A 12,268-nucleotide genomic window follows, 5' to 3' on the forward strand; every position below is an offset into this window, starting at 1 on the left:
GAATTGGGAAAGATATTATAGATGACTATGAGAGCACCCAGGGGAAAGTTCTGAGTATATGAGTTCATTTTCTGTTTCAGAACTGAACTTAGCAGAACTTCTCCAGAAAACCTCTTGACTCTGTGAACCTATGGCAGCTTTCACCAGCTGGGCCGGTGTGGTTAAACGAATTGCTGTTGAATTTAGAGGGATGTGGAGGTGAAGTGCAAGTTTGGACACATCAGCAGTTTTTATTTTTAGCTGCGTGTGTTGAGTAGGTTGCCTGTTGGTGAGGTCTGAGTAATGGACTGTCTGCCCAACAAGCCCCCTTGGCTACAATTAGAGGAAGCCGCTCATTCCCTTTGTACATATCTCTCACTCTCTTCTCTTTATCTCTCTATTTCTTAGCTTCTGTCTCAATCTCTCTCCCCCTGATATCTGTCTTAATCTTCTCTCTCTTTGTATCTCTCTCTCTCTCTCTCTCTCTCTCTCTCTTGTTTGCTCGCTCTTTGCTTCTCCTACTCCTTCTCTCCCTATTTCATCTCCTTTTTTGTCATTTTCCGCCTACAGTCAGTCAAATCTGACGGGTACACACAATACTACAGAATAAACACACCGACAAATACACAGTACGTTGGATTCAAACTGATGGAGGACAGTGTTGATGGAATTCCCCTGCCTGTACTAATGCTTTTTTATTATTATTATTATTATTATTATTATTATTATGCTGAGAGAGACTATGCTGATGTGTAACATTCCTGCTTATTTGTGCACAGGTGAAAGGGGGGAGTGTAAGTAGGTCAGTAAATGTTCATTGTGTGTTTGTTGCACTGACATTTTGCTTTAATTCATTCATCAGTGTACATTTGTGTGCATTTATGCTGACTAAAGTGCATGCACTTATGAATATGTGTATATGGTTTGATTTCCACAGGTTTTACGGTCTAACAGGCTCTATAGGATTTCCTTCTCACTCCTGTGGAGCAGCTTAGGGAAATTTGCATGTACTAGTTTAGCCAATCAGGAAGGATCCAGCAATCCTTCCTGTTACCACTTGTTTAAATCATCACACCCCAAATGGCCATCCACTTTTTTCAGCAACTCAAAAAACATGAAAACTAAGTGGATTACCTGCAGTCAAGAATAGCCTTGTGTTCTTTTCAGATATGATGCTGCCTCTCTTTCCATGGTCTATCACAGCCACAGATCCTCTGTCCTTCTCTTACCGCTGTCTGGAAATTGAACAAATGCATTGCTGATAGGGGTAGTGTGATGATGATGAACACACTGCTTCTAGCTGTGCCACACTCAATGACAACATCCAGCTCTCTCTCCTGCTTCAGAGGATAATGACCTGGTTGTGCCTTAAGCCAAAATTAAACTGTCCGGGTCCGCCAGGGCCCGCGTGACATAATTGTCGTCATCACATTGTATACGCGTAGGCTCTGTGCGGACGTCTCCTTACCACTCCACTACAAGTGGTAGCGGTATCTACTGTGCAATGTGCAATGTGCTCAAAGAGGATAGTCTAAACAGACCTACTATGCCTTAGTGGGGGCCGCAGCTGTCTGTGTATGTGTCCATTCTGTAGTATATTTAAGCATTTACGATGTTGGATGTGTGCAAGCCATAGCAGGAAGGGTAAACATCTGGATATTTCTATTTAAGTCTATAGAGCCTGTTAGCAATATAACCTTAGTTAAATGAGCGCAGACAGGGTCCCGTGACCTGGTCACTGTGTTGCTTGTTAAATTCTTGGTTTTCGGATGCAAGGTTAGGGTTTGACAGCTGGAACTGGGAACAATCAGTGGGTTTGACCTGATTAGCCAGACTAGTGCATGCACATTTTCAGTGCAGGAATGAGTGGGCAGATCTATACTGCCCTACAAAGCCAAATTGCAGGAATTAGGCTATATATTTTGTCAAAATGTAGTTAAGACCGCAACCTGACTTATCGACATTTGTTGTAACATGCAAAGTTTTGAATGGTATAGAGCTGTATAATTTCAAAGAAAACTTAAAAAATCAGACCAAATAGTTAAAACAAATTTGGTTAACGCTTGCTGATGAGATGACTACTGCTAGCTGTTGCTATAAATAATTTTACTTTTTTACCATTTCCTGTAATTGAAATATATTTATTTAGTCATGGGTATTTAGTTTGTTAATCCAGATAAATAAGGTAGTGACTAAATACAGTCATAAGTAATAAAAAAGCTAAACTAGTCAATGCTAAAATGTAGGCTAACTAGCATAGCTTAGCAGAATCTCTGCTTACAATTCTAGTGGAATTCTTGTTTTGATGTGGTTAAGCTATTTTAACATCTCATATTTAAATGTCTTAAAATGTAAATTAATCATTATTGGTTTCGAGATAATTATTAACACACAGTGGATGGAAAGCTGAAAGAACACATTGGGCCTCATTCACCAATATCTTCCTAAGTTTTCTCTTAAATATGTTCTTAAGAAAGTCCTTAAGAAAAGTCTATGTCGGATTCATGGCGTGTTCTTAAACAGCAGAATTGTTCATACCTGTGTTCTTAGGATTGATGAATCCCACGTTTTCGTAATTGAAAGCGCGTGCCAGTTGTTCCTAATTAGCATAAGAAAACGTCCCGCAAATTCCCATACTATAAGGACATAACATTTCCTGTGCACCTCCTGGGAAGCGGGAGACTGCATTCAAGAGATAATTGTCGGAGCTGCAGATGACTTATACATTGCAGTGGTGGAGGAAGTACTGAATCTCAGTATTTAAGTAAAAGTACAAATAACCAGAGACATATTTACTTTAGTAAAAGTAGAAGATGTCCACTCCCACAAACAAGGCCAGCTGGCTTTTAAAAGAAGTTCGTATCCTAACCAGCATAAAACGGAAATATGTTGTTATAATCGGAATGCGGTTGGTTTTATTCCTGGATGTATTTTAAGACTGTTTTATTTTCTTTAACCATGCAAGTAAGCAAATAAAGTGTGTGAAGCAGCGAAAATGGGGAGGAGATGTGAAGAGGTCCAGCCAAATAAATAAGATATGAACGCATCTTACGCTGCCTATGATTTAAAAACAGGAATAATAAAAAACAAACATTTTCATTTTCACTTTTAACGGAGGCTGTATTACCGAGGGTCAGCGGCGCTGCGCCCAGGCTCTGAAGCTCCGGAGCCGGCTTGGAAGCAGATGAAGGATCGGCGGTGCCCACATATATATCTATGGCAACCAAACTTCACTGGTTAGACAAACGTGTGACGGTCAGGAAGACGTTTTGGCAGCGGGAAAAACTGATCAGAAAATGTAACGGAACGTTGTAGAAATGTAGTGGAGTATAAAGTATAGATAATAGCTGCTAAATGTAACAAAGTAAAAATCACTCCATTTTGGCCCTATAAATAGCGCGATCAATCACCAAATAATGCAGGATTTAATCAGTTTAATTGCTGATGTAAATTGCAGTGTTAGTGTTTCTTTGCATACTATGATTTTTTTATTCAACAAATGATCAGAAATACATTACAGTACAATACTATCATTGTAAACAACTGTAGAATTAAATAAAATGCAGTAACCAATTATTTGGAGCAAATTGTCATCACTCAAATGTGCGCAAGAGTGCTCTTGAGTGTTCGTAGATTTTGTTCTTAGCTAAGAACAAATCAAAGATAAGAAAACATTAGTGAATGTCAGAATCTTCGTAAAAAGTGCGTAAGTGGGGCTTAAGAACACATCTCTTTGTAAGAACGGTTGGTGAATGAGGCCAATTGTTTGCTGATACAGATACAGTGATTGCAGCTTTTTGGTTGTATCCATGGTCTACTTCACTGATTTTTGTTGCAAAGTAATTAATCTAAAAAGATGGTATTACCTATTAATAAAATGAAAGTAATACATTAATAAAATGAAAGTATTACATCCAAACGCAGTTTATCCAGTCAGCCTGAACACTTTAAACCCATTTTCTCAACTTAAGGTTTGTTTATACTTACTGACTTTGTATGACAGTATAGAGTCTATCAGAGGGCTCGCTACCTGTGGTTATTGAACTAGGGTTATAGGGTTTATTCTTTTATTATTTATGTTTGTTTTGTTTGTAGTAAGGGTGTACTGCAGGGGATAGTGAACTGGGTCACTGTGACAGAGAACTGATGCTGCTGATGAGGCTGCAGTTCCTCCTGAACACCTCAACCTCCCTGCAGAGATCAAAGAGCTGCCAGCTTCAGTGTTCGCATGCACACACACACACACACACATATCCAGATAAGCAGCATATAACTCTTGTTCCAGCACGCACTTAAAGGTATACACTAATCAGCTCAGGTCTGTAGTAAATTTAAGGGAATGTCCACCATAAAACAAAATGAACTTGTGAGGGGGAAAAAGACAGCGACTGCAGCTCTGTTAATCACTAAACAAGTGCTACACTCTACTGAACACAAAAAGCTGGATGCAGTACTGCTACAACATACTCTTTCTATGCTACAGTTTCGGAGTGTAGCAGGGGAGAAGCTCTAGTCAGTATTTTGAATTTGGACTGCAGTGACTATTTTAAACGCTAGCTGTCAGTATTACATATTGGACCTTTAATATAGTAAAATAGACTAGCACCATTGGTCTATGCCCTTAATTGTTTTATCTCTATATTGTTAAACTGGAGGTAAAGTTTCACTATATGGCATAGTTCCAATCCAATGTCCAAGGTAAAATAAACGTATAAACAAAAGAATGTGGAGTGACATTTTTTAACGGAATTTGACCTTGATATAAATGCATTTCCTTGAATTCTGGTGATCTCAAAAGTATCACCAAATGAATGGGCACCCCCAACTTAGTTGAAAATGACACCTTACATGTGTTTCTACACTGTTTGGTTCCAAAATGAAGCACTTTTGAACATTAGACCTGGGGGGACTGGCGGCCATCTTGGATTTGACCTCTAATGGCTCTCAGAGGTCAAATCTGACTTCCCTCCACATCTGAAAATAATCCTTGTGGTATGCACTAACTATGTAAGAAATGTCATGCTTTTCTCATGAAATGCACAATTGTTATGCTTATCTATACTCTACTAGTGGTGACTGCGGCGATAAAGATAGAATAATGATTGTTCCATCCATATTTTATATAATCATCATGAAAACTGGTACATAGCACTACACCTAGTGAACACTACACACAGTATACACGCATATCTCTTTGTTTACAGTATGGGGTTGTCTCTGTCTCTGCTTAGCAGGACTCCTAAACAAAGTTTGGTGTTACAGATTAAAAAAACGCATGGACGTATAAGTAGAGGGGGGAAGGAAATTAATTAGAAAAGAGAATAATTGATGAAAGAGATCAGGAAAATAGAGAAGAGAAGGAAACGGTACAGTAGGAGATGAAATGGAAAAAGGGGAAAATATAAAAGTTGAAAAAGGGACAAGAGGAATAAAGGAGATGGGAGTAAAGAATTCAAGGATGGAAGTAAATATTCAGTGGGGAAATTGAAGAGAATAGGAAGAAAGGATTCAAGATGAGGAAGGAAGAAGATTAGGCAGAGTAGAGGACGTCCGCTCCTCATTTTTATGTGGTGTTTTTTTGAGAAATGACACTGTTAATTAATCGAGGCATGCATGGTTTATTAAATCAAAGTGTTTACAACTTTCACTGTCAACCAGATTCTTGCTGGTCATCACTGATGTTGCCATTGTAATTACAGTGTCATAAATGTTATTGATGGGCTAACTCATAAAAAGCAATACATTAATCATTAGTGTATACTTATTTCAAAAGTTATGTTTTTACTTGTATAATAGTGTAATAGTAATCAATTAAACTGTTCTTTGTCTGGATGTCTGCTACGCTCTATTCTCTTGAAGATGAAAACATCTGTATGGAGGAGGAATATGTACAGTATTGGTTTATGCAAGTAGGGCTGCAACTGACAATTATTTTTATTTTATTGATTAATCATTTGGTCTATTAAATGTCAGAAAAAAAGTAAAAAATGAACATCACAATTTACTAAAGCCGCATGAGATGTCATCAAATTGCTTGTTTTGCCCAACCAACCGTTCAAAACAAAGATATTTAGTTTACAATCACATGACACGAAGGAAATCAGCAGAAATTACTTATACGATTAATCGATTATCAAAATAGCTGCCGATTCATTTTCTGCTGATCAACCTATTGATTCAATGACTCAGTTGTTTTAGCCGTAAATGTAAGACGACTCTAGTTAGCAACTACTGTCTTGGAAAAATATCAACAATGTATCTAGATGTATCCTACGTTCCATCTTTTAAATTAAAATATGATTTAAAAACATTTGAAATGTAACTTACCAATCTTTTCGGTTCCATTTACAAAATTTGTTTTGCTGTCATGTGAAGACAACCATGAACACACGAGAGAAAGAAAAATCTCACACGGTGCTACCTTCTTTCCTGAAGAGCTGCATTTGTTTTTTCGTTGTGTGTCGCAGCAGAACCACAATGTAAAACTGTTAGTTCCATTTCCAACACATAATACACAGAATGACACACCACCTCCACACTAATAATCTCTTTAAAGCATTACACACGGTTGTGCCAGCAGCTTCTATCAAACCCTTTGTGTGTGTGTGTGTGTGTGTGTGTGTGTGTGTGTGTGTGTGTTTGTGTGTGTGTGTGTGTGTGTGTGTGTGTGTGTGAAGCATATTGTAGGATATTGGCAATATGTTAAACAAGGAATTATATGTAGCTAATTGTTGACTGTAATATCAAAATATGGTAGAGTAGTGATAAATGAAATGCGGTGTGCATAATTGTGTTTCACATACTTTAGTAGCAATCATATTTTTCGACAAGAAGCGGGTGACAGGCAATAATTAATAAGTCAATATTCTGCCTTAAGCTTTTTTATGGCATGGCTTCTTTTTTGAGATTTAGAATGTTACTACATTTTATATTGACATTTGCGAAGCTGGAATCAGATAATTTGGGCTTTCGTCAATTGACCAATTGATTAATCATCTAATCTTTGCAGCTCTAAAAACAACCAAACCTAGAAGCTGTGTCTAGCTGTGTCAATTGAAAGCTATACAAAGATATGAACAGATGTTTGAACTATAATTGTGTCTGTAAGTTAATTAGAAAGGTCCTCTATTTCATGAAGTACTTGTCCGCCTATGAGGAAAAAAGATATCTATCCTTTCTGTAAACATTTTATTTTGGGGGCTTTTTTTAACACAACAGTAGAGACAGATAGGAAACATGGAGGGATTGGCAGGTGACATGCAATAAATGTCTCTGGCCAGAGGCTGCCAAGACACCCCAAAAAGATCTTTTCGGTTGCTCCTTTAGTAATCAAGTTACACCAGTCTGTAAGCAATGGCACACAAACTGATTGTAAGAAAGAAAGAACTATTGTTTAAGAACTATTGTTATACAATCAATCTCCTGGCTAGCTTTAATCCATTCAAAGAGCAATTGCTGGGCTTTTTGTCTTTTAGGGTGGAAAAAATATCCCTGCACAAATACATGGGGACAATGGGGATCAAGACCTTCTACCATATGAGCATGATATTCTGCAACGGTTTCCACAAAATGCAGCAGACTGCTTCTTCACTCAGTGAGACACTCCTAAATTCCCTCCTTTTCTCTCTACTGTCAGGAAACAAGGGGAGGAAAGAAGCAAGAAAGATGAAATTTCTCACTCACACACACTTTCCCATTTTCTCTCTGATACACACAAACACACATCAAGGCCAGTCAGGCTCATGGTTGGTTTATCTGCAGCTTACAGTGAGTTGTTGGAGAATGCTGTGCTGTCTTCTCTCCGGTCGTGTTTGCACTGTGTGTGTGAGAAAGGAAAGTGAGGGGGGGGGAAAGCAGAGTGTGTGTGTGTGTGTGTGTGTGTGTGTGTGTGTGTGTGTACACTGCAGTGGCTGCTGTGGATTAGACGGCACAGACTAAGAGACTGAGGCCTGGGGAGTGCTATTGCAGGAGGGATGGGACAAACATTAATACACACACAAACAAACATGGTGACTTAGCAGTGTGCTGTGAACTGATACAGTTGAAAACATTGCCTTCTTCTACTGTATATAAACAATTACAAACAGAGAAAAGATATGTTAGAGCATAATCGGTGTAAATGTGAAAATGGTTGTGGGTGCTGAGTTGAAAAAAAGCTTTGCTGTTGTCATCTCATGAATCCATTTAGAAGTGCATAAATCAGGATGGGCTGTATCTAACCTTCATGCATGAACAGGATATGAAAACTCGACATAAAAAAATAAATAACCCTTTTTTGTCACATGTCTAAAGCGTGTGATCCATGTGTGTTGCAGGACTCAGCTCAGGAAGGTGTCATCACCCGGGACATCCACCGCACCTTCCCTGCACACGACTACTTCAAGGACTCAGACGGAGATGGACAGGATTCATTGTACAAGATCTGCAAGGTGAGTCTGAGATATGACATTGAGGTTGTGGACGGGAATCCCAGCAGAGTAACATCCAGATATTTTGAATTTGATAAAAGCAGCATTGGATTATACAGTACTCTGTTATCTCACATTCTCTACGGTATCTGGGAACAGAAGGCAAATCTTGATACACACTCTTTCATGCTGTGTTTGAACGTTTTTGAAAACCTTCCTGCTGAGAATCAAGTGCTGTGAGATGAGAAGCTATTTCTGAAATGTGTCCCTTGTAAAATGTGTGCATTTTCTTATGAAGCCTGCCATTAGTTTTTCCTTTTTTTTTTTTTTTTTTTTGCTCTTTGTGGTCTGGCAAAGCTAAGTAGGAATTTGCTTGGCATTTCAAGTTGGCTCTACAATATATGATTGACAGTACCTGCTTTACTGAGACATCAACATGAACCCTTCCTACACATGACATACCAGACATCCCCACCACTCAGTGGACAGTCATTGATATTTTCTTCAAATTTTTGCCCACCCAAAAGGGTTTCTGAATATCTCATTTGAGGTAGGAAATAGCTGTTCAGTTGCAGAATATGTCATGCCACTATTGTAACTCTCCTAGTTTAAATGCTTTAGGTTTGAACAGTTTTAGTAGCAGAAGTAAAGTCATCACTTTAACAGCTCCCAATAATTCACTGACATCTACTCAGGATTGCAATGTCAGGCTGATCATGAGTAGATTATTTGATAAAATTTAGAAGCCAATAGTAGCTTGTGAGATAGAGCCTGAGTTTGCAGGGTTACTGAAAGACTTTAAACTGTGTCCAAATTCAGCCAGTTTTCCTTTCAAATACAGCATATTATGTTGTACTGCTTGTTATTATTTATAGGCTGTCAGTAGTGGTGGCAGGCAAATATATGTGAGAAAACGTTAAGGGCACAACACCAGCATAGTCACATCAAAATATATTAGATTTAAGGCTATGAGTGAGGGTAGTGTGTCCACTCATTTTTTATAGAAATCCTGAAATCCAGTTTGAAGAGTGATGCTCGTTTGGATAGCATAAGTTGAAATAATTTACATATCAAGTACTGTCTTAAAGATACAACAAAATGTGATCAGATGGGTAGAAGATGCTTAACTGTCTCATGTAGACCCAATGTTGATGCGTCCTTACAAGAGAAACACCACGTTAAAACCCAACAATAGATAATATCAAATGCATGGTATATTGAAAAAACTTAAAGCCAACCATACAAACTCACATAACAGTATCTTTTGTGCAGACCTTTTGTGCATCAACCACGAGGCTGATACCATAAAAAACATGCAGTTGAGCCTCTCTTCCACTTAAATAAATGAGAAAAATAAGCACTCTAAGGAGAGGGTCCCAGTGGACTCACATCCTGAGGTAATTATCTGTGAAGACACACGGTACATTTTATTCAGACAAAAGCCAAGGTCAGTACTACTGTAATGTATTAAAGCCAGTATTAATCTCTGTCACTGTCCTTCTCTTGGGTTGTCTGCAGTTGTGAACTTAACCAAGACAGTTTATTATGCACAGACGTCTTTGCTATGTCCTACAATATATCTAACAGCTCTATCACAAACAGAAAAAACAAAATGTGAAATCAAAATGTAATCCAATTAAAATGGATACTCATATTAACAGTTTACCAAGCTTAACAGCGATCTACATTTAAGTGCTACAGAGTTCTCAAAAATTGCATCCCCAGAAAAAAATCCCTGTCAGGGGAGGGGTTTCAGACACACCCCACGTAGATTTTGTATTTGCACCTGCCATCAGCTATGTTAGATGGAAGCGTATTTAGCTGTTGAATAGCAAGAAGTGATGATCCTAAAATGTTTATGGAAAGAGAAGGCCTGCACACTACCAGGGATTATTCAGATACCAAAACAGTTTTTTTTAATCTAATCTAAAAATGACTAATTATAACAAAGTAGGTAGTAGTGAGATGGAAATGAATATTTTGGTCATTGGACTGTTTTTCTGTAATGTCTAATTAACTAAAACAGTAATTAGACGCTAAAAGCTTGCATTCCGTAATTATGTATTGAACAGAAACCTGTGAGCACGAAACTATATCAGATGAAAGGACACAAATATGAATATCACAGAAGTGTTTTGATCATTAATTCAAATCAAAGGTAGTTTTAGATGATGAAGAAGCAGAAGTAGAGTATGGCCGGTAAGCGCTGTGGGAGAACCTGTCAGGAAGGGTTAGCATCCAGTCTGGACCCAACTAGGTCAGTGGCGAGCCAGCCTTCATTTGTATGCAAATCCATGTAGATTTGCTGCTGATAAGGTTGGTTGGATCTTGAGGCATGAGTGGTTTACAGGCACAGAGAATCCAGAACAAAGTTTATATTCATCTTCATATGTTACTCGGTAATAAGCCTTGGGTCTTTTATTTTCTAACCTTTATTCTCCAGAGAAGGTCACCTGAGCTCTGTGCTCTTTCTCAGTAATAATTTGCTTCATTCCAGTGTTTCCTTTAGGATTTTTTTTAGCAGTGGGGGCAGATCTGTCGGGAACCCCCCCCCCAGTCCCGTGCCCCGCCGTCAAATTCTTTACGTAATAAACGGAACTGACACTTCGCTGCAACACAAACAAATATATTTATTCACCTCTATTCACACACAATGAGGCATATTTCCATTTCGTTTTGATTGAACTGTATTTTTGAGGAACTGTACGTCTACAAAATGAATTTTACAAGAAATTCTTCATAGGGAAACCAAAACCCAAAGTAGGCTATAGTATGAAACCATTCATAATGAAACTAATTGCATATTTGCCTCAGTGGCAAAGTTGCCAGCCTTGCTGTGTGCATTTGATTTTTCTTGGCTTTTGGAAAAATTACACCAAGGCTCGGTTATAGGGGAATTCAGAAAGAGGTGGCCCATTAATGCTGAGTAGCATACATGCTGTAGATGGTCCCCCTGTGGCCTGTTCCTTAACACTAGAACGGCCAGGACGGTCATTTTGACCGTTTTGAAATTTATATGTATAATAACTTTGGTAAATAAAAAAATAGAATCCTGCTGGTACCTTACTTTTCCTAAAAGAGTCTGTATTTTAATTTAAAATTGTTTGTATATACATTACACAAAAGGCAAAGAAAATACAATCACTTTTCCCTTCGGCCATACACGGTCATATTGACCGCTCGGATTTTCGCGGTTTTGTTTTTAATCTTTTGCGTGGTTGAAGATGCATCTTGGTTTCTTAGTAATAATCATAGTCTCTGTCAGAGAAACGTAACTAGCGGTCTTGAGTAACAAGTGTGGGCATCACCGATCGGCCGAAGGCAAAGCCAGAGTCGGTAACGTAGGCTACTACGGCGTGGATGCACTCTGTTCTGAATCAGAAGAAAAGCACCGGGCGCTCGCTCTGTGAAAGGCGCGGTACACGTAGATGGCCGTTAGCTGTCTACGTGTTCATATAACTTTATACATGCTACAACTGGCTGGAATCATTACACACATCCTCTCCAAGGAGTGCACCAGCTGTAAAATGTCCCGGAGGAAGTTCATGCAGCAACTGGCAAAGTAGCTGAAAGCGGAGTTTATGGAGGAAAAAAGGGCAGCGGCGCACGGTCCAAACAGCGCTGCGCACCGCCCAGACACCAAAACGGAGACAGTGCCAGGTTAGGTTAGGTTATAAATGTTCAAATAACATACTTTTAATTGTTATTTGGCTGTGAATTATGTTGAATGAATTTCCCCCAATATGTTTCGGGACATGAATGTATGAAATAATCACGGTTTAGCCTACTATGCCATGATATGATATCAACAGCCACGTGCAATTTAGCTAGCAGGTGAAACTAAAAATGTGCAAGAACTATAGACTAATACAGGCTCAAAT

The 12,268-nt window shown here is 38.6% G+C and overlaps 1 protein-coding gene across 2 annotated transcripts in view; it reads left to right on the plus strand.

The window, feature by feature from the left end:
• rabgap1l (RAB GTPase activating protein 1-like) overlaps positions 1 to 12,268 on the plus strand; it is a 120,209-nt gene that overhangs the window by 67,289 nt on the left and 40,652 nt on the right. For both annotated transcript variants that reach the window (XM_031303914.2, XM_031303915.2), the window contains exon 14: positions 8,295 to 8,408. In XM_031303914.2, coding sequence (XP_031159774.1) covers positions 8,295 to 8,408 — 114 coding nt within the window. The remainder of the gene's footprint in view (positions 1 to 8,294; positions 8,409 to 12,268) is intronic.

This window comes from Sander lucioperca, chromosome 11, assembly GCF_008315115.2.
Source record: "Sander lucioperca isolate FBNREF2018 chromosome 11, SLUC_FBN_1.2, whole genome shotgun sequence".
NCBI classification, from domain to species: Eukaryota; Metazoa; Chordata; class Actinopteri; order Perciformes; family Percidae; genus Sander; species Sander lucioperca.